We start from the raw sequence: 20,466 nt of genomic DNA, 5'->3' as shown, positions 1-20,466 counted from the left end.
ACAAGTCCACGCGGAAGCTGAGCTGGTTTCCAATGATAGGACGGTACCAGCTCGCAGTGTGAAAGCGCGGGTGTTCCTGAGCAGTGCTCAGATCGCAGTAAAGGCTCGAGTACACTTTAGGAGCTTGCTACCTGTGCGTAGGAGCAGCTGGAAAGATAAGGGAGGGCAGAGGAAGAGACTAAGTAGTTGGCTACCCAGAGAGGAAAAAACCCTTCAGTTTCTGCTGCAAACTTTTTTGCCTGTGCTTGCTGTCGGTGTGCTGGTGGCACTGTAGCATGTTTAGGAAAGCTGCTGTAACCACGGTCTCTAATGGAAGCTACTTGCAGGGGCAAGCTAATGGCAGGTTGCCCTCTATGGACAGCGGACAGCCAGCCCAGGAGGGAAAGGTTGTGCTGAAGAAGAAAGTGACACTTTTGAGGGGGATATCCATCATAATTGGCACTATCATTGGAGCTGGCATCTTCATCTCTCCCAAAGGCATCCTGAAGAACACGGGCAGCGTGGGCATGTCCTTGACTGTCTGGACAGTGTGTGGTATCCTCTCGCTCTTCGGTAAGTCCCTTAAAAGTTTCTAATTGGCCCAGAGGGGCGGCAGGTGGATTATTGCTGCTATTTGTCTGATTTTGCCATTGGATAGCAAGGCACAGCGTGGAGCTTGAGGACCAATAGGGCTACAGAAGGCTTTTGCTGCGTGATAGGTTGCGTGGAGGGCGCAGAGGTATGCGACCCCTGTCCCCCCGGCGCCTGGTCGGTAAAGATTGGAAGTGTAAATTACTGTTTTTTATGGGTCCCTGAAGGAACAGGAGAAGTAAATGTCCACTTTATGCCATACAATGTGCTGTATGTATAATGTTTTTCTTCTGGCTGTAAGAGGTAGTTTACGGTTTGCTTGTAAGGCCCCCGGCAGCTGGGGATGCAGGTCACTCCGCTGGAACACTGGCGAAATGTTTAGACAGCTCGACTTAGTTCCCTAGAGGCTAGAGCAAGGTCTGAGAGGAATAATTCCCACTGGACCCAAGCTGTATTGGCACGAAAGGGAGCAAAATAATAACACTGATAACCCCTCTCCCCAGTCTTGTATTACTGCTCTTTGCTTCATTCCTCGCTCACGATGTTGCTTTGAAAGATTGTGCTGCAAAAAACAGTGTGGTGGAAACAAATTTGTAATGCGAGTTTTATTGCTGGCCTGTCTATTGTGACAGTTTTTACTAATTTTGTCTATTTTTGAAGAGTATTAAATTCTGAAGAATGCCAGTTTATTTGTTCTGTACACAAAGCCCTCATTGAGAGTGGAAAACCCCACCCTGGCCTCTGCGGGACAGAGGGTCCATTGACCTACTTAATGAGTTAATCTCAAAGAAGCTGAAGAACTAACATGAATATTGGCTTTATTTAAAACAGAAACGACTTGTTTTCTGGCAGGAGGTAAGGAGGACAAACACGGACTAACACGTGTCTGCTTAATAGGTGGAACATGCAAATGCCACCCTGTGTCAATTGGCTCTGAGCTTAAAAGAAGCGTGGACTGTTTACAGGCTAAGCCCACCCAAGCCAAACAGACAGTGCGAGCAAGTTAGGACCCATTTTGGTCAAATATTAAATGTACTGGTACAATGTGCAACATAATCTGTTGTACAAATGTGGGAGTCCTGCCTATAACCAAAATTCCCCTATAAAGAAAGACCTCAGATACAATTTGTAACTCTCTCAGAAGACCTCGGTCTTCAGATTTAGTCAAAACAGAATTTGCTTAGGCATTGCATTTTTGGCTTTAACTTTAATAGTAGTAATTTTATGGCTGTGAAGTAAAGTCTGCTCAAAAAAAATAAGTATCTCTCTTATCAGACAGATTTTCTAGGTAATTTTCCAGATCTCAAGATATGAAGAACTGTGTAATTTGGCCCAGCAAAAGACACTGTTGCTTTCTCTGAATGGACCTGTTACAGTTATTTTTTCATATTCTTTATGCCACGGTGTTTTTAATTCCCCGCATGACTTCATTATAGCAAAATCACATGCAAAGATGACTTAAGGTCTTGCTGAGGGTGTGTGTATAACACGTATCGAAACACAATTTCATTTCATCCTGACCCTCAACAGAAGAGGCTGGCAAGAGAAAACCTACCAATAGCTTTTTTTTTAATGTGGCTGTAAGAATTCCTTTAAGTACATTTTCAGGTAAGCTGAAGAATAGCAGATAAGAGCTGCCACATTTTTGCAAAGCCCCAAACAAAGCAAATGAACGATGATGGAATTTGTCATAATATGCTACTTCTTTAATGGGCTTGTACAAGTTATGTGGTTTTGACAACTGTAGTTTTCATCTTAAAGTGCTGCAGCACAAAAACATGCAGGGAACAGAGCCAAAATGAGTTCATATATGTTGCTGATCTTAACCCTGTGTGACGCGGTGTTTACAAACTTTATTACTGTTTTCATCTGGCTTCTCAGACTCTTCTAAAAGGGCTGCCTACATTTATCAGACGTGGTACACTTCTCTACTGATGCGGTCCACCTGTGGAGCTGAGAATCCACTAGCTTTGTGGCTGGGTGATGGCTCATTAAGCAACAGTAGCAGATGGTGCATGGGTGAAGAAGGCTTCATGCAGGTCCTCATAGTTGCAGCGTGCTACTGCCTGCTCCGTAATGGCAGAGGCCACGCGTTGTGCCGGCAGCAGCCTCGGGGAGCTCTCTGAGAGCTGCTGCTCGCTGGGAATGCCACTAGCACTTGCTCCAAAGGGGCCTGAACAACTTCTGCATGAACTAATGCAGCAATGTGGTGATGATTTGGGTTTTATTTTAGTCAGTGTAAATGCACCAAAGGCTGAAATGGGCCTCCTGCTATGAAAACGTGAAGTGGTCTGTATTTAAGATAATGCAGAAATGAACTGAGCTTTCATTGCATTAGTAGTACACAACAACACCGCACCAGTGTTGAAAAGCCAGGGCTAAGCCATCCCCCGAATTTTGTATACAAGATGTTGGGAGTACTGTTGAGGAAAATTCTTAATCTGCAATTCCTGCTTCCATATTTTGGTCAGTCGATTGCTTCGCCTGTGGCTGAGGAGGGGGAATACAGTTTTCAGGCTTTTCTTCAGAGGCTGAGCCAGGCATCTCTGAGGTTGAAAGGAAGTGATCATCGTTTGATAACAGGCAAATGTGTCAGAAGGCTTTCACTTGGTGGTGCAGTCAGGCTGGCTGGGGAGCCGGGGTAGCTGGCATGACACAGTGTTTTGTTGTCCCTTTTCACGAGATACGGATGAGTAATGAAACGTGTTGATAGCGAATAGTTTGTTCAGTGGCTTACATGTAAATGTAACTGGATATACGTACAGTTTGATTAACTGCAGGTCTAGCTGAATGAACTAAAACTTACAAAATTGCTTGAAAAAAATGATTAAAATATATCAAAAGCAGTTGTGATACCACAGCAGCTCCATTGTTTAGCTTATAAATGTTTTGAAAGGTATTTTTGGATATCTCTTGTGATGCCAGTTTAATTCTTACAGGTGCCCTCTGCTATGCTGAACTAGGAACATGCATTAAGAAATCTGGCGGTCACTACACCTATATCCTGGAGGCCTTTGGCCCATTACCTGCTTTTGTGAGAGTCTGGGTTGAATTACTCATCATTCGGTAAGTGTATCATGGCTTTTCTGTGTTTCTTTTCTGATGGAAATATGCTTTTCAGTCATAAAGAAAAATCTCCAATATGTGATGTGTAAAACAAATCAAATATATCTTGATCAATGAGCTGTGTTCTTTTAGTATGGTTGCTTCAGAGAATTTAACAACGCTATTTTGCTTGTCAGCATTGAAACATTCAAAAAGACACATGTGCATGTATGGAGGGAAAAAACAGATTCCAAGAAAACTGCCTGCCACACAAATTCAGCTACTTTAATTTTGCTAAGCTTACTGTATCCATTAATGTCACTAATAATGCTAATACCCATGCCTGTGTATAATATAGTGGAAGAGGGAAGTCACCTTTACGTTTTTCTCAGTCCTGGTACTAGCTTTTGGAGCGGTTGCTGTTGTCTGTGGACACAGGAATAACTCCTGGTGAAGCTATTGCCCAGTAGTTTTCAGATTTGGGGGCACTATGTATTCTTTACATGTCAATTCAGGTCCCCATTTTTTTTTTTGTGGGGTGTTGGAGAACTTAACGCTTGATTACTATGAAAAGCACTAACCAGCCAAATAAAGCAACATTAAGTCCTTACATATCTAAAATGTCCGAAGTATTGTTTTGGTGTGTAAACCTGTGGCTCGTGCAGCCCTTGACATTGTATAGGTCAATTGCAGTACGAAGATGCTGAATAATCGAATCAGATCAAATAAATTTTCATAATGTAAATGGATCTTTGTATCAAACTCAAGTGTGGCCCTTTGAAATTTTTTTTTTTTTTTTTTACAGTCTTGCTGAGGCTGGAGAGCTTGTTACATGTAGAACAGGGCAACTCACTTATGCAAAATGACTTCAGGAATGCTCCATTCCTGCCTCTGGCTAGTTAGCACTCCTTTCCCCTCTCCTCCGCAATCAGCAAATTAGTCACAAAAGCACAAGCCTCCTTTCAAATCACATCTATGTTTACATAACATTGACAAGTTCTAGCATAGACTGTTGAGTTTAAAAGCACTGACAGTGCTGAGTCATTGTGAATCCATAAATCCTTATCTTGTTTCCGGAGGAAATCATTGTGTATGTCAGATGGTCCCTTACATCCTCCCCACCCTTACGGAACCTTTGAATTAACTGCACGATTTCCATCAAACGTGGTGAAAGAGCAGATGTCTTAACTGTATTAACTTTTTGCCAAAAAGGAAAAGCAGACAGAGGAAACAGACCTATGTTTTCACTGTGAGAAGCGCAGTGCTGTGAATGTAGCTATATCATTGCACATCACAGAATCAACAGGAGAGAGTAGTGTTAGAAATCCCCCTCTTAACCTGCACCTGACTAGGCAGGGGGACCTTATTAACCTATAGCACAAATACCCACAAGAAACCAGGCTTCATAAATTCCTCTCCGCGCAAAATTATTATTTTTTTATATATGACAGTGTCCCAGGATTGTCATGAAAACACTCTTAGTCATCGTGATCTGCCCCACACCCAGCAAATAATCATCTTGCATGGGAAGGAACATCAGTGGATTCTTTAATCATCAAATCTGAGAGGCAGCGAGGGAGGCGTACTTGTTATAACTTGCGAAGATCAGAGCAGCGCTGCCGAAACTCTGTGTAGAGTTTTATACCTGACTCCTGCATCAGTAAACTAATTGGCTGCTGCTATTAAAGAAGTTGAGACCTAATATGTATCTATCTTTTTTTCAGTAGGTGAAGTTGCACACACACTTCTCAGCTATGCCGTTTTTCCCTCTGAAAGTTTGCAGGATTATCACACCCGTGGGCTGGTGGAGCAGCTGCAACCAAAATAAACATTTCCTGCTCGTATATCTTTTCAGTCACTATTTTAGTCTAGGACACACTTAAACTCTGGCCACATACTGATTAAACTGTGCCAGCCTCACCTGCGGTTTAGAAGTGCCTTACACTGCGCTGCTCCTCATCCAGTACAAGCAGGAACATTTTTTCTCCCCAAAAGTCAGGTTGTGGGTATATTACATGCACTTTAAAAAAAAAAAGCCAAAAAAAAGCGCCAGTTTTCAAACAAGTGAAGGTGACTGTGTGAATGCATTGTCTGTAGTGCTTAACTATGGTGGTGGCTAAACACAGGTTGGGTGAGAGTGCGCTGCCAAGTAAGTGACTCACTCACCTGTGGTATGTGCTGGGGCACTATACCTGCTGCTCTCCTGGTGGCTTTTTGTGCTCCTTGCCCTTCAATGAAAGCTGCTAATGCGCTTTCTGTCGGCTCCTGAGCACACAGCTGTTAGGGGGCTGCCAGTCTGCCTTTAGGATTGCAGTCAAAAGGAAAATGCCCCAGTCCTTCAACTTCCACCTCCATTGATAGACTACACTGCCCGTAACATCTCCCTCCAAACGTGGGACTACGAGAGAGACAGCTATTTATTAGAGGTATAATTTAGCAGCTATGTTTTTAAAAACTTAGTGGTGTGGTGGTTTAACCTCAGTCGGCAACTGAGCACCACACAGCCGCTCGCCCCCACCCCCCGCCCTGGTGGGATGGGGGAGAGAACTGGAAGAGTAAAAGTGAGAAAACTCATGGGTTGAGATAAGAACAGTTTAATACTTGAACTAGAAAAAAACAACAACAACAACAACAATACACAAAGCAAGTGATGCACAATGCAATTGCTCACCACCCACCGACCGATGCCCAGTCAATCCCCCAGCAGCGGTCACCGCCCCCCAGCCAACTCTCCCCAGTTTATGTACTGAGCATGACGGCACACGGTATGGAATGTCCCTTGGGCCAGTTGGGGTCAGCTGTCCTGGCTGTGCCCCCTCCCAGCTTCTTGTGCACCTCCAGCCTTCTCAGTCGGTAGAGCATGGGAAGCTGAAAAGTCCTTGACTAGTGTAAGCACTGCTTAGCAACAACTAAAACATCGGTGTGTTATCGACTTTGTTCTCATCCTAAATCCAAAACACAGCACTGTACCAGCTACTAGGAAGGAAATTAACTCTATCCCAACCGAAACCAGGATGTGTGGATAGCAGGGACTGCCTCTTTAAAAAGGCCTTTCTTAAAATGAGAGGGAAAAATCCAAGTTCTAGAAAAAGGAGCTGGGACCGAGGAAAAAATTCTGGGAAAGCTCCAAAGATCTTATCTTTCATCTGATCTAGGACACTTCAAACTACTTTTGGCAGGCTGCAGTATTTAAAAGCCGGAAGCCTGGTGATGATCTTACGTAAATTAGAAATATTGCACCGAGGTAAAGTCAGTAAATGTATGTGTAAATCCAGCACAGAGGACATTCAGTCCCCGAGCGAAGGCAAAAGTTGCAAAGCCAATTGTTGGCCAGTGAAAGGAACAGTCCTCGTGCGTGGGGGACACACAAGCAGCAGCCCTCACTTGTCCACACAGAAACTTTCCGAGGAAGATACTTCTGTTCTGTGCTCCTCTGCAGCTTGGTCCAACACAATGTGTGACATTTTGGTTGAGTCATAATGCTAAGAAAGTGGGTTTTGTTTTAAGGGCGAAACTCTCTTGTGGAAAATTCCTTTACCGTTCGATGGAGAATAATAACTTCTCTGCAGAATTTTTGCACTGTTCCATAGCATTTTTAGCAACTATATTTTTATTAAAATCCTGTAAGGTGAGGCACTGTTTTATTAAATGCTGTAGATTTTTTCACAAGAAATTTGCATGGACTCTTGTTTTACTCAAAAATCCTTTGAGGCAGAATCATATGCCCTCTTGTCCTTATTGTGTGTGAGTTTGTGAAGAAGCACAGATGCCACCAGCTGTCCTAAGAAGGGTGAAAGTGTCCTCCCAAAGCAAACGTGAACAGACCACTGGAACTGTAATATGCAGACAGTGCCTGATCCGAGGCACAGGGTCGTTTGCTGTTAATATGTGTCAGTGCTAAGGCTTCTGGCAAATATTTAGCTTGTCTCAAGGAGAAAGGCTCTGAATATTGTGAGTATTTCAAATGTGTAAATGCAACAACTGCATGCCTGCCTTTCTTCACATTTCTCTGTTTCATGGTAGGTGCTTTCTGTACTTAGAGGATTTTTGCTCTCACTTGCAGTGCTAGGAAGTTGTTAGTCAATAAAAGCAACAAGTTCTGTTTGCACTTTAGGAAATCCCATTTTCATTCATTTTTTGCATTGTCTCAGATTTTAATAACAGATTTGGGTTGGTTTTGGATACTTAGTAAAGCAGAATGCTCAGCTTGATTGAACTTATTTTGCTTGTGTCTCTGCGGGGTGAGATATACCTGGCCACTAAAATTCAGTCCTCAACGACTTTTACTCAGGGTTTTGCCCATGTAATCTAATTCTGGCCATGTTCACTTCAAGTGAGTGAATGAAGATTTCTGTTGATACCTTTCCTTTCTGTTTACAGCTGCTTCACAACATGGAAGTTGTAAGAGCAATCCTGGTAAGAAGTGTTGCTGTTAAGATCAGAACCGCTGAGCAAAACTAAACTGCTTGTGGTTTCCTGCTACATTCGGAAATCATGGTACATGGCAGCGTAGTTACAAGCAGGCACCAAAATTAAGTACAGTTCATAGTTCTGTGATAGTAAAGTTACAGCATGATCCCATAAGAATATTATCTATGTACTATTGCAGATCAATTTTGTGATTTTTTTGCTGTTGTTGTTTTTACTCTAGCCCTGCTGCCACAGCAGTGATATCGTTGGCATTTGGACGTTACATTTTGGAACCTTTCTTTATGCAGTGTGAAATCCCAGAACTCGCGATTAAACTTATTACAGCTGTTGGCATCAGTAAGTATCCAATTTTAGGTTTCAGGGAAGGGTAAGGATGATGTAAATTGGAAAAAAAAAAGTAATCGCACACTGAGCAGGTAGTGGTTTGATGTGAATCATTACAAAATGACTGCGCATCCAATGCCAAGGGCATCAGTGTGACTTTTTGCCTGGGTATGTGTGTTTGTGAACATACGCAGTAGTAAAAAGAATAGCAGACTTTATTAATGGCAGGGAAAATCTATTGCCAAGTCTGATTCTATTGCCACTTGAATTAATGGCAGAACTCTCATTACTTTTGTGGAAGCAATTTCAGTCCCTAAGAGATGGTGAGCCACTGCCAGAGATATGGAAGAATGATTACCTGATTTTAAGTGCTTTGCTCTACCTCTGTTTTAGGAGGCAATCGAGTGCCAAGTATGATGCCATGAAGAAATGTAGTTCTCTTGAGTGGAGCACAGGCAACATGAGATCATCTTCCCTAGTCCCACTCTGTCCTTCACAGCAATAAAACTTATTGAGGCACTTGCGGTTCAGGAAGCAGGAACCCAGCTGATGACTTTGGGAGCAGGGTGTACAGCTCGGTGAAAATGCATGTCTGTTACCAGGAGCTTGTCCTAGTCTTGCTAACTTTGCAATTAATGTAAAGGGGACCATTTAGGGAGAGAACCATTTATTACAGAGAACCATTCATTACAGGACCATTTATTACAGAGAACCAATAACTGCCAGTGGAAAGAGGGAGGCTACCCTGAGACCAGGAGCTTTACAGCGTACCTGGGCTGGCGTGGGAGGCTGCATGAAACGGCAAGGCACAAATCGTGATGCGAATGGGACTCTGGAACTGTGTGCCTGTAGCGCTAGAGGCTTGTTTCCAGTTCTGTCTGGTCACTGGTGATGATGCTCCTTGCACATGTGCGCACACATTCATGTTCAGCTGCGCTGGGAGGAGAGTGCAGAGTAGACCTGAGTAATTAGTAACAGATTGTTCCTTTCAATTTGGTCGGTGCACATATCAGAAACAAAAGGACCGGAAAAAGGAATTAAGGCATGCAAAATGATCAAAGGCGCACAGGAGACCCCTTCACTTTTGCACAATAATAGGTTCAGATGACTTTTTCTTTCTTCGGGGTAGGGAGTTCAATTGACATTGAAATTTCCAGTCTCCAGGTTACTGTGGCTTTTTGTAGGAGCTCTCTTGATAAGAGTTCCCTTCTGCCAGGAGTGTTCAAAAAATCAGTATGTGACCACATTTCTTTCTAACTTAATTATGCACAAACTATAGGTTTCATAGGAATAATTGAATTAAGGCCTTGAATTTTGAGGTCAATGACTTTTTATAGCTACATCTGTCTAAAATATTTCAGTGCAAGATAAGGGTGGAACAGATGTTCAGTAACTTCAAGGTCACTGAGACAGAAGGAATGTTAAGTGAGGACTCCATCAAAGCATTTTGTTAAGTGTATGTGATTCAAGCACAATAAGTGAACGATTTGAAATAGGTTTTTATTGCTTTTAATTTAATTGAAAATCTGTGTGATAAGCCAGGGCTTCGCAAAGTAATTAGACAAAGAAGTAGCATTGCAGGGGGGGTGGAGTTACGCTGAAATAATTACAGCCTAAAGGGAGAGAGGAGTTCACAGCAGACTGTTCCTGTGGTGAGTGCGGGTCTGTACAGCGCAGGTAGGATGAGCTGTCATTTCACCAAAAGAAGGGATTCTTGTAGAAAGTTTGTAATGGTGAATGGGACAATGCTGAGGAAAACAGTGACATGTCAGACTGAGGCTTTATCTTTATTCTTTGCAGTATGCTCTACAGTGGAGTTTCATTTGTAGCTTTTGATCATATGCTACACTTAAGCTCAGGGATCCCAGAGTGTATGAGTGTTATTCTTGTATGGTAAGAATTAGCTGTTGTGGTGGTAATTGTTATGAATGTTCTGTATTGTGCATGTAGGCAGAGTGATAGGTAAGATTAAGGTGGTGTTGAGCTGAACAGACATTGGAGCCCTGAAGATCTTATAATCCAATTTAATGGTGCCAAAGGTAGTGTTTGCTTCCACTGAAAATTTTAAGTTAATTAGAAAGTGAACTGACGTGCCTTTTGTCTTCTTTTCCATGCCTGGTCCCTTCTCCCTCCTGTGCCTGATGACGGAGTGCTCACTGCGTATCTGTCTGTATTGCGCAGGGGGAAAGGTAGTGGGAAGCACCATTAAACTCTGTCCTTGGGTGAGACTTTGTTCTGTAGTTTTACCTTGTCATTTCTGACCATACTAGAATGGGCAGGAAGAGATTTTGAAAAATCTCCAGGTGATCCCCTGCCCCCAAACACAATCAGCGTATCTAAACAATTTCTGACAGATGTTTGTCTAAACTGGTCTTAAAACCTCTAGTTAGAGAGTTTCTAAAGCCTCACCTAAAACTGTAGCCCAGTTTTTTCTATCTTTGTTACAAGACAGCTTTTCTCTTTCCTTTTTTTCCACCTAAACCTCCTTTTCTGCAATTTAAGCCTATTACTAAAAGGTTGCCTGAGATGGATGCAACCCGGATTATGATGGGGAGTGGCAAATACTGCTGCTCCTCTACCAGCTGCAAACAAGTACTTCTCAGTAGAGGGGCTACAGCCCATTCTGCTTCCCACCATTCCACCTCAGTGCCTCTGCGGTGAAAAAGAAATGATGGTGCTGCAGAGAAGATGTAGATCAGATGAGAGCTAAAATGGAACTACTGGAGATGGTGACCTTTAAAAAACACCTCATTCGTGGTTTATTATTTATAGGAAAAAATCACGTACTGGGCACAAAATTCCCCCAGAAATCACATCTGTTGTGAGCAATTTTGAACAATCTATAGAAGCAAATTTTCTGTTCCACAATATGGTGCTTTCATTTTAAATTTTTTTTTAAAATAAAAACAACCAGCCAAAAAGTCCAAACATTTCAATGGCTTGGTAGAGAGAATGATGCTTGTGTGGAGGTTCTCTTCAGATACCCCAGCTTTCTGAACCTCTGAAGCAAAGGTTGCCTTTCAAAATTGTTCTTTTCAAAATTAGAAATCACTTTAATTCACGTGGTATTTCTCAAGTGAATCTCCACAAGGAGAAAAACCTAGGCAAATACTGGATATGCGTATCTCAGTCTATCTGTCAGTCCGCCGTAAACTTTTACTAAACTCAGTCAATTTAACTGTACCTGAGAGAAGAGCAGACATCTCAAACATATCTAATTACTACAATTTTTATGAAAATAAGTGGCCAGGTAGAGGAGAGAGAACCTGGATGTGTCCCAACACAGGGAAGGACAGCTGAAGAAAATGCAAACAGGAGAGGAGGCCTCCTAAATGTCCAACTTTGCTTGAGTTGGACACAACAGCCCCAGGACACAAAGCAGAAGGGATGCCGTCCACCTTTGTTCTGATGCTGAAGATGGTCTTTTTAGGAGAAAGAGTTAAAAATTCATTTCTCTCTTTAAGTGAAAGCTGGTAGACTCCATATTTATTGTTTCTTCTAATGAAGAAACATCCTATCACCGTGCCTATCACCATTGCAAAGCACGGTGATAGTGCAAAAAACTCGTATATTCATATATTTCAATATGAATATATATTGAAATATATATGAATATATATATTCATATGAAATGTATGAATATATATTGAAATATCTTTCAATATCTTTCAATATCTTTCAATATCTTTCAATATCTTTCAATATCTTTCAATATCTTTCAATATCTTTCAATATCTTTCAATATCTTTCAATATCTTTCAATATCTTTCAATATCTTTCAATATCTTTCAATATCTTTCAATATCTTTCAATATCTTTCAATATCTTTCAATATCTTTCAATATCTTTCAATATCTTTCAATATCTTTCAATATCTTTCAATATCTTTCAATTCTTCTCCTAATGGTAAGCTTAAATATATTGGTTACAGGAAGGGATAAATTATACTGTGCAAAGGTATTGAACTGTACTATCAATATGTAACCTGAATAGGTCACAGTCTTGACTGAGCCTGTTCTAATCTTTTCACTTGGCCTCCATATCAGAAAGCAGGTAAACAGGTTTCAGCTATTAAAAACCGTAAGACTGAAAGCACGTTACCAACTCGCATATGTTTTTAAAGTTTTTACACTCATTCATGCATATTTTGGGCATTTTACGCCACAATAATGTATAGTTTCCCCCCTTTTTTTGGAGGTCTGCCAAAAGAACTCAAATACCCAAACTATGGCTGTTAAAGGCAATATTATGCTTGAAAATCAAGGTCAGCTGTACAGATCTGTCAGTACTTGCTGGCAAATACTCCAGCCCAAAGCTGTATTGGCATAATTTGGTGTGTATGTGAGTCTATAGTCAGTTGCTTTTTTTTTTTTCCCCCATCATGGCAGAAGTTACCGACATTGCTCTCTACCGCTGACAGTTTTCAGACAAGCAGTTTAAATTAAGACATCTCTTGGCTTGCAGGGATAGCAAAAGCTGCTCTGATGGGTGCTTTTGTGCCTCCTGTGACTTCATTTTAATTGACACATTAGGATCTGCAAATTGAGGGTATTTTTTGCTTTGTGTGAATGCCCTGACCCTAAAAGCCTGACAAGTTAGGGGAGGGCAGTTTCCTTGGTTTCCCACTGAGGCAATGGTACATATATTCTTGAAAAGTAGGCCAGGATGTAATGCTCACTGCTGCTTCTCCCATTAGATTTCATTATCCATCTATAGCTGTGGCTGTGTGAAGGAAAGAGATTGTGAAAAGCAACATGATCGGTGTTACCATTGTGTTTGATTGTTCATGAACCCCATTTTGTTCTCCCTCCATACTCCCCTCGCTTAGGATTCATCTCACTTTTAGTGAGGTGTTTAGTTTAAGGTAATTGTCTATGCTCCCCATAGAGTTAGTGGAGAAAGAGGGAAAGAGACACTTCCTGAAGGCAACTCATCTCATCTGAGATAGGCATCTGAAAGAGGTGTTATTATTCATCCTCTGGAGGTAAATGTCCCTTCATTGAGGATGTAGCCACACTAGATGCCTGACTTTTAGTTAGCAAAGTTAGAGATGAGTCCTCCTTTCACTGTCCTTTTGTCTGGGGAGTTGCTGCTTCCTTCTGATCTTTGCTGTGATCCTGTATCAAAGCGTCTGCAATCAGTTTCTTGAAGTATCTCCATAAGGCCCTATTCATAGAAGAGAGGTGTTGAATAATGACCATAGTGCCAAGATATAATCTCCTTCTTGAATCCTGGCACAGTTGTCATATTCTTTTCCTGCTCTTTAGCAGCTTTCTTCATGACTCCTCTTTTCCGTTGCCTTTCACTATCCAGTTGCTAACACAACCAGTATGGTGCTGATACGTGATAGCAGTATAAGCCCAACATCCCTATATGTCTGTTATGCACATAGAACTGCTAAGACTGAATATAATAAGACGACTGTAAATTCTTATAGCCTATTAAGTCCAATAAAATGAAATTAAAAAAAATACCAAATTGGTCTCAAATCTTCTAAGAACGTAAGTCTCCGCCCTGCAACCTGAACTACTGTGTTTGTTCAGTCGTCCAACTCTGCAAGGGACTGACTTACTTTTATAGAGGACCATCAAAACTAACGGTACGTGCGCTGGGCTGACTGCAGGTGTAGCGTCCCTTCAGCTTCCTGATTAAATGAAGTTCCGTGCAGTGTCTGTTTTGCTTTCGCTATTTGATTAAAGCCTCAGATGAAACGTTTGGCTGGCTTGAACTCACAGTTGGGGAGTTCAGAAGCAGGCTGCCTTCATGAAAATACCAGCCTGCGTTTTTTTCTTTCAAGCCACTGTATCTCTTATACAGATTTGGGGCTTGTGATTTATGTGTGGCTGGCCAGTAAGGAATGTTGTGAATTTCCGTGTGAGTTGACATTAGCGTTCGTACTAGTTTGTCATCCAGTGACATTCTCATCTGTATCAGGAAGGTGAAACCGGTGCATTAGGAAACCTCGAGGAGGGCTCTCTGCAGGGAGGATGCTCAGGTTACCTATTCTGACCTGTGTAAGGTAACAGACAGATTGCTGCAGTCAGCTTGAACTCTGAATAAGCTGGATGTCAGATTGCAGATGCTTTCTTACACATAAAACTCTTCCTTGACATTTTCTTGTGGCCTGGTCCCTGCCTGGGCTTCGTCTTCTGGGAAAGAAAAGTACAATATCCTAATATCCTGAACTTTCTAGGAAATTTGAAATAAGCCAGTGCTTGTTTATGGCACTGGATTTTCTTTATAACTTAAACACTGTTGGTCAAATGAAGATGTTAAATATATTTTGCTTAAATGACAGCTGTTAACCTTCCTGGTAATCGAGTCCTAGGAAAAGAGAGGGAGCCTCAATCAGTGCTAATATTCAGCAGCAACCTAAAGGGATCTTTCAACATTTAAATAAGTGAAGATATGTCAGGGTAGTATTGGGGCAACAGAGTAATGAATCAGGCCCCTGGGTTTTTCTGTTTCTTGCCAAGTATAGGTATACATGGAAGTAATAAAAAAAAAAAAAGTATTTAGATCTCAAGTGATACTTTGCAGAAGTCCAAGTGATTTCTTTGTGACTTAGAAAATAACGCCTCAGTTGTGAAATTTGGTGAAATACAGAACTGGAAAAACGTTTTGACCTTTAAGATCTTTTTTTGGTGAAAAATTCACATTAAGTGATGCTGTGAGTTTATGTTGACTTTGGTAAATTGTCCATTTGAGAGTGGGGCCCTCTCTTTCCCAAATAAAAATTCCAGAAAATACTTTTTATATTTTTTTTTCTGGAATTTTTATTTTATCAAAAATATCTAAAAAATACATTGTAATCCAGATTACTTGGAATTTTCTCCCTTTTCCATTAAACCAAACCCACTTTTTGTTTAAACTGAGAAGAATTTTTTATGATATATTTTTTGGCCTTGCCAGTGAACACAGCTTGTATAAAAGACTTCGGATAAATCAGGGGGTTTTGCTGCCAGAAAGCTTGTACCATGCCAGATTTACAATGCTAGCTCATACAAACTAGCTCCCAGACTCTAGCAGGAGATAGCAACTTGTGTTTTTATGCATCCCAAGATGTGTGATATGGCTGATGATACAGACAAACCGGTGCTCTTGGGAGAGTTTGTACAGGAGGACTGTGATGAGGAACTAATTCATTAGCTCGATACGATGGCAAGAAAGAGAAGACGAGTGAGCAGGCTTGTTTGACTGCGTTCGCCTTTCCCTGCAGCAGAGGGGGAAAGCGACTTTTTGTCTAGTGAAATGTCTTACATTTTCCATTCTTTAGGTAATTTTTTTTTTTTTTTTTAATATCTGAACTCCTTTATTGATTCTATTTTGCCAGGGTAATTGTTTAAATAAGGTAGAATAACTGGCACTCAAATGATAAGACCTACCATCCTCCTGTCAGTCAGTGCTGTAGTAAAGGCCAGAAGATGCCCTCCCTGACCCAGAAGGAGACGCGAGCCAAGCAGGCAGGACGTAAAAGCCCTTCTCACTTCTCTCTCTTACGTGTTGGTGAGGTGCAGAACTGCGCTTTGTTTTCAAGAAGTAAAAGGTCTCTGTTTCTTCACCAGTTCCCAACAAGGACAGGGACATTACTTGCACTCTGGCCCTCCCGCATCTCCAGTGGTTCGGCCATAAGGGAGGAGAAAGAATGGAAAAGAGGAGCGGGGGTAAATAAGGTAGTGAGTGGCAAATTTATGCGGGGCCTAAATGAGGGTGAGAAAGTTTAATATGATTATTAATTGTTATTGTTTTCTCAAAATGCAAATCTCTACTCAGACTGGCACTGATACAGAAATCTGGAATGGCAGGAGTTGGGCAATTAATTTCTTTCACCCAGGGCAGGGTCCTGCCGGCCCATCGTCTACCGACAGCTAACAATGTTCGGTAAACGAAGCCGTAATCTGGTGTGGAGGGAGCCAGGCAGAGAACAGAGAGATGGATGAGCTGCGCAGTGGGTCAGTCGGAGGGGCTCAGCTCAAGCGTTTTGTGTGGCGTCTGGAAGGGGAACGTGAGAAGTGGGAGGGCAGCAGCTGGAGAAGGTTGTTGGGGTGTATTTCCTTTAAAGCATCAGGATTTATTGTGTGTGTGGCCTCTCTGCTGGCAAAGAGTTTTGTGGTGATTTCAGTGGCGTGAGTATTTCTTTCTGACTTTTCTTTTTCCCCTCGCAGCGCTGGTGATGGTCCTGAATAGCACGAGTGTCAGCTGGAGTGCCCGCATTCAGATTTTCCTTACCTTTTGCAAGCTTGTAGCAATTCTGATAATTATAGTCCCTGGAGTTATCCAGCTAATTAAAGGTATGAAAAGAAAAGTAAATGCTTTTAAAGTGCTTTTATCTTTACCCTCCCCAGCCTTTTCCCACCTGCCTCCACCAAATAATGCTTAGAGCAGCAAAATCTCTTAATTAGTCTGTGCTTGTTTAACTGAAGCTCTGTACTGTCATGTAATTGATTAGAAGTGGAACTACACTGGGATGAACTGGTATTTCCTTCAGCATGCCAATGAGTCTATTCAGATCAGACTCAGTTTTCAAATGAGCGACAGGATTGCTCTTCTTTGTAATTTGCCTTTGGCGTGAACTTTGTGAAAGGGGCAGGATGGGTTTTAATGATAAATGGGCATACCCATCCCCAAAGCACATGCCTAGTCCAAGCAGAATATGTCTCCTTTAACTGGGCTAGTGCCTAGTCCTGTTCGGTACTGGGTATGTGGTGGCCGAGGGGGCTCAGAATTGGGGAATATATCATGGATTCTGTTCTGCCACTTTGGTGATGTAAATTGTGAAGTTAAAGGTGCTGTACTGGCGAGAGAAACTGTAGTTAGCTACTGCTTTCATGGGCTTCCTGCCTGCAATTACTGGATGCTCATGCTGCACGCATGCTTTACTTCCTCCAAGTGAAAAACTAAAGCATACAGGTAAAGGCAGTAGTCTGGGGCTAACCCCAGCGTAGGAAAGGAAAGCAGAAGTGTTTGGAGGGCCAGAATTACTCTACAGACTTTATCAATGTCGCTGCATAAACAAGGAGTGTGAAAACACACCTTTGTTCTCCCCAGCAGCACCCAGCACGAACACGGCTGTGCAGGCCTTTCCTTGGCTCTCTGGAAGTCGTTTGGGTAAAGCCATGCTGGCAGAGAAACTCTTTTCACTGACATATGCTCAGCTACCTGAAGAGGCTTTTCTATTACAGCCCTATCAGCAGCGGGGGGTGAGATGGTGACAAGCCCCAGCTCACTCTCGTTACAATAACGCTAGACAATAACTACACAAAGCACAAGGGGCCATTCAGCACAGAGGGCCAGAAAGGGGAGCACTTTTTAATGAATTCGTGGCAGATTTTATCTAACAAAAATTATCACAGTTGTTGGCTCTGTCCCTGGGGATGCTCTTTTGTGATGCTTCACAAAGCCTCCCATCTGAATCAACAGCACAGCTTTAGGCTCTGCGGTGAGCTCAGTTTCTCAGGGACAGGCGGTTCTCTGTGGTTAGCAATAGACTCTGAAATAAAAGTTTTCCTGTGTAGCACTCTGCTGATTCACTATTTCTGTTTTCAAGTTTTTCACTTCCTTTCTGGCCGTTGCAATGCCTCTTCCCTCACCTCCTTTCATGTGCAAAATTTCTCTCTGTTCCCTTCCGCCCCATTTTTCCTAGACCTTTGGAGCAGGCCAGACACAGGTTTGGATGGGTTTTGCTGCCCTTAAGTAGCTCAGCTAGTGTCCCTGATTCCCCACTGGGACCTTCCTCTGGCCGCAGCTCTTCCCTTACCCAAAAAGCCTCCGCTTCAATGGGAATTTTGACTGAGGGCTCAGTGAAAACTGAGTAAAGGGTAGAGGATTTGACCCATTGCTAATTTAAGTCTGAATGAATTGTGCTTCTTCCTGCTCCTTTTCTGTGGAGGATCATTGCTTCTCAGGACATTTGGGATGTTGTAGGGAGGTGTTACATACCATAGAGCACCTTGTAAATGAATAAGAGCATAACACTACTCTTACATGTTTGCATTTATAGATATGTAATTTTACTTAGTGTAATATTAGTACAGTACTGACTATAATGTGGTAGGGAGTTACTAAATTTTTCAGTGCAAGAAATGTTTAAGGTATTGGGTTTGTTTACCTTAAAAATGTTGCTTGTGAGTGAAATGCTAGCAATGTTCCTTCTGATTAAAATGTTAAACAAGTGAAATTTTCCACAGCAAAAACTAAATCTCACTCTGCTCTTTCATATTGATGTAAGTCACTGCTGGAGATGACAGTGCAGTGAGTGTCATCAAGCTCAGAATGCTTTGAAAAAAACTAATAGGTCAAATTCTGCTATTGCATGACTAGGGACGCCACGAAACATTTTACAATTGCTGGCAGACTACGGCTGCAAGGGTTGGGTCAGAAATTAAGGTCAAGGGCAGAACTTGAAGTCAGTGAACTGTTGGGTGATTAAATGTTCCATGGTGTGATATATTTATTTGTTTTAAAGTAGTAGGTGACCAAAGAGCTTATTTTTCAATATTGTTTTTGTTGATGTTGCAGGAGAAACACAGCACTTTCAAAATGCCTTTGCGGGCAATGATGCCAGTGTTATGGGATTACCACTTTGATTCTATTCAGGAATGTATGCCTATTCAGGCTGGTAAGTTGTTGAAACATATAAGTATTTGTCCTGAAAACAGACACTAATATGCTCTAACAAAGACATTTATTTATATGAAGACGTGAGTAGCACGTTCTACATCTTTGCCAAACTACATCATGTAGTAAAGGATAGATCTCACCACTGTTCCATATGCTCAGTAGTTATTCTGCAAGCAGCAGAATAACTTCTTTATAATATATATATATAATATATATATAATAACTTTCTTCTACAGTGTACATAGGTAAACAAGCACGTTCTACATCTTTGCCAAACTACATCATGTAGTAAAGGATAGATCTCACCACTGTTCCATATGCTCAGTAGTTATTCTGCAAGCAGCAGAATAACTTCTTTATAATATATATATATAATATATATATAATAACTTTCTTCTACAGTGTACAATAGGTAAACACGCACTGAACACTAAAAAAATCAGACTTTTATTTCTGTTCTTAAGACTAGAAATAAAGGCAACAAGAAAGGAATGTTGTTAAATTTTCATTAGGTATTTTGATAAAAGGATAATGAAGCTTTAATTTTTGTTGAACAAGTCAGTAATTACATGAAAAACCTATGAACTGTTACAAAGTTGTGGATCTCCATCCCACTTGGGTGGACCTCAGCCTTTGCTTTGTAAAAGCAGTATTTGAAGAATAAGAAGGGAACCACGATAACATTCGTATAGACCACAAACCAAGTTAAAAAACTATATTCTTGCACCTCTTGCTCGGAGAGAATTGGACCTCATTTAACAAGAAGTGCAACTGGCTTCCACAGAAGTCAAGTGCTATTGACTGTGAGCAAAGGTATGAGAATCTGCCTTCAAGTATCCTGCTCAGAACTTTCTTTCAAGTTCTTTCCCTCTCCCCCACCAAAGTACACAGGAGCTGATTTGAAAGGCGCTGCCACTCTTGGAATCTGCCTGACGATTTCTTCATGCTTGGTGAGGGCTCCACGTTGCACAGTGCCAACGTGCTTTTGCAGCAGCAGTGTGTGTGGGGAAAAAAAAGACTACAATGCACAGAGTGAGCTTATTTTGAGATAGCTTTGTCTGCAGGTCTTCCCTTTCCTTTCCATAGCCTCACAGGCAGCCAAGTTCTTTACCTTGCACAAAAGGCGAGGGCTGAGAGATAAGGGTTTTATTTATTTAATTTGGAGGGAGAGCGGGCCGAGCATTTGAGTTCTCTGCCTGTCTGTAACTCCCCGGTTGCAGGAGCATTATAAACATGCACACTGAAGTACTGAACAGAACTTTTATATTAAATGGTGGTGGTGGTGGTGGTGGTGGGAACCCAAGAGAGTCCAAAGCCTTTATCTGTGATAGATATATAAGAAAAGAGCCTGGCATTCTGAAGCCTCAAAGAAATTGAACTCATTATGCGAACATTCTCTACCTTCTTCCCTCTCTCTCATATAACCGCCTCAGTCTCTCATATCCATACATGTGATGGTTTCCCACTTTAAAAATA

At 41.7% G+C, this 20,466-nt stretch overlaps 1 protein-coding gene across 1 annotated transcript in view; it reads left to right on the top strand.

Moving 5' to 3' along the window:
- The first annotated feature begins 275 nt into the window (after nt 1-275).
- The window catches only part of SLC7A11 (solute carrier family 7 member 11), a 60,974-nt gene continuing 40,783 nt past the window's right edge, over nt 276-20,466 (top strand). The window contains 5 exon segments of the mRNA XM_009290290.1: nt 276-552; nt 3,510-3,636; nt 8,267-8,382; nt 16,536-16,661; nt 18,889-18,988. Of these exon segments, the coding sequence (XP_009288565.1) occupies nt 276-552; nt 3,510-3,636; nt 8,267-8,382; nt 16,536-16,661; nt 18,889-18,988 (746 nt within the window).

The sequence above is a fragment of the Aptenodytes forsteri genome, unplaced genomic scaffold, assembly GCF_000699145.1.
Source record: "Aptenodytes forsteri isolate BGI_AS27 unplaced genomic scaffold, ASM69914v1 Scaffold125, whole genome shotgun sequence".
NCBI lineage: Eukaryota > Metazoa > Chordata > Aves > Sphenisciformes > Spheniscidae > Aptenodytes > Aptenodytes forsteri.
This window is presented reverse-complemented; position numbering and strand designations above follow the sequence as displayed.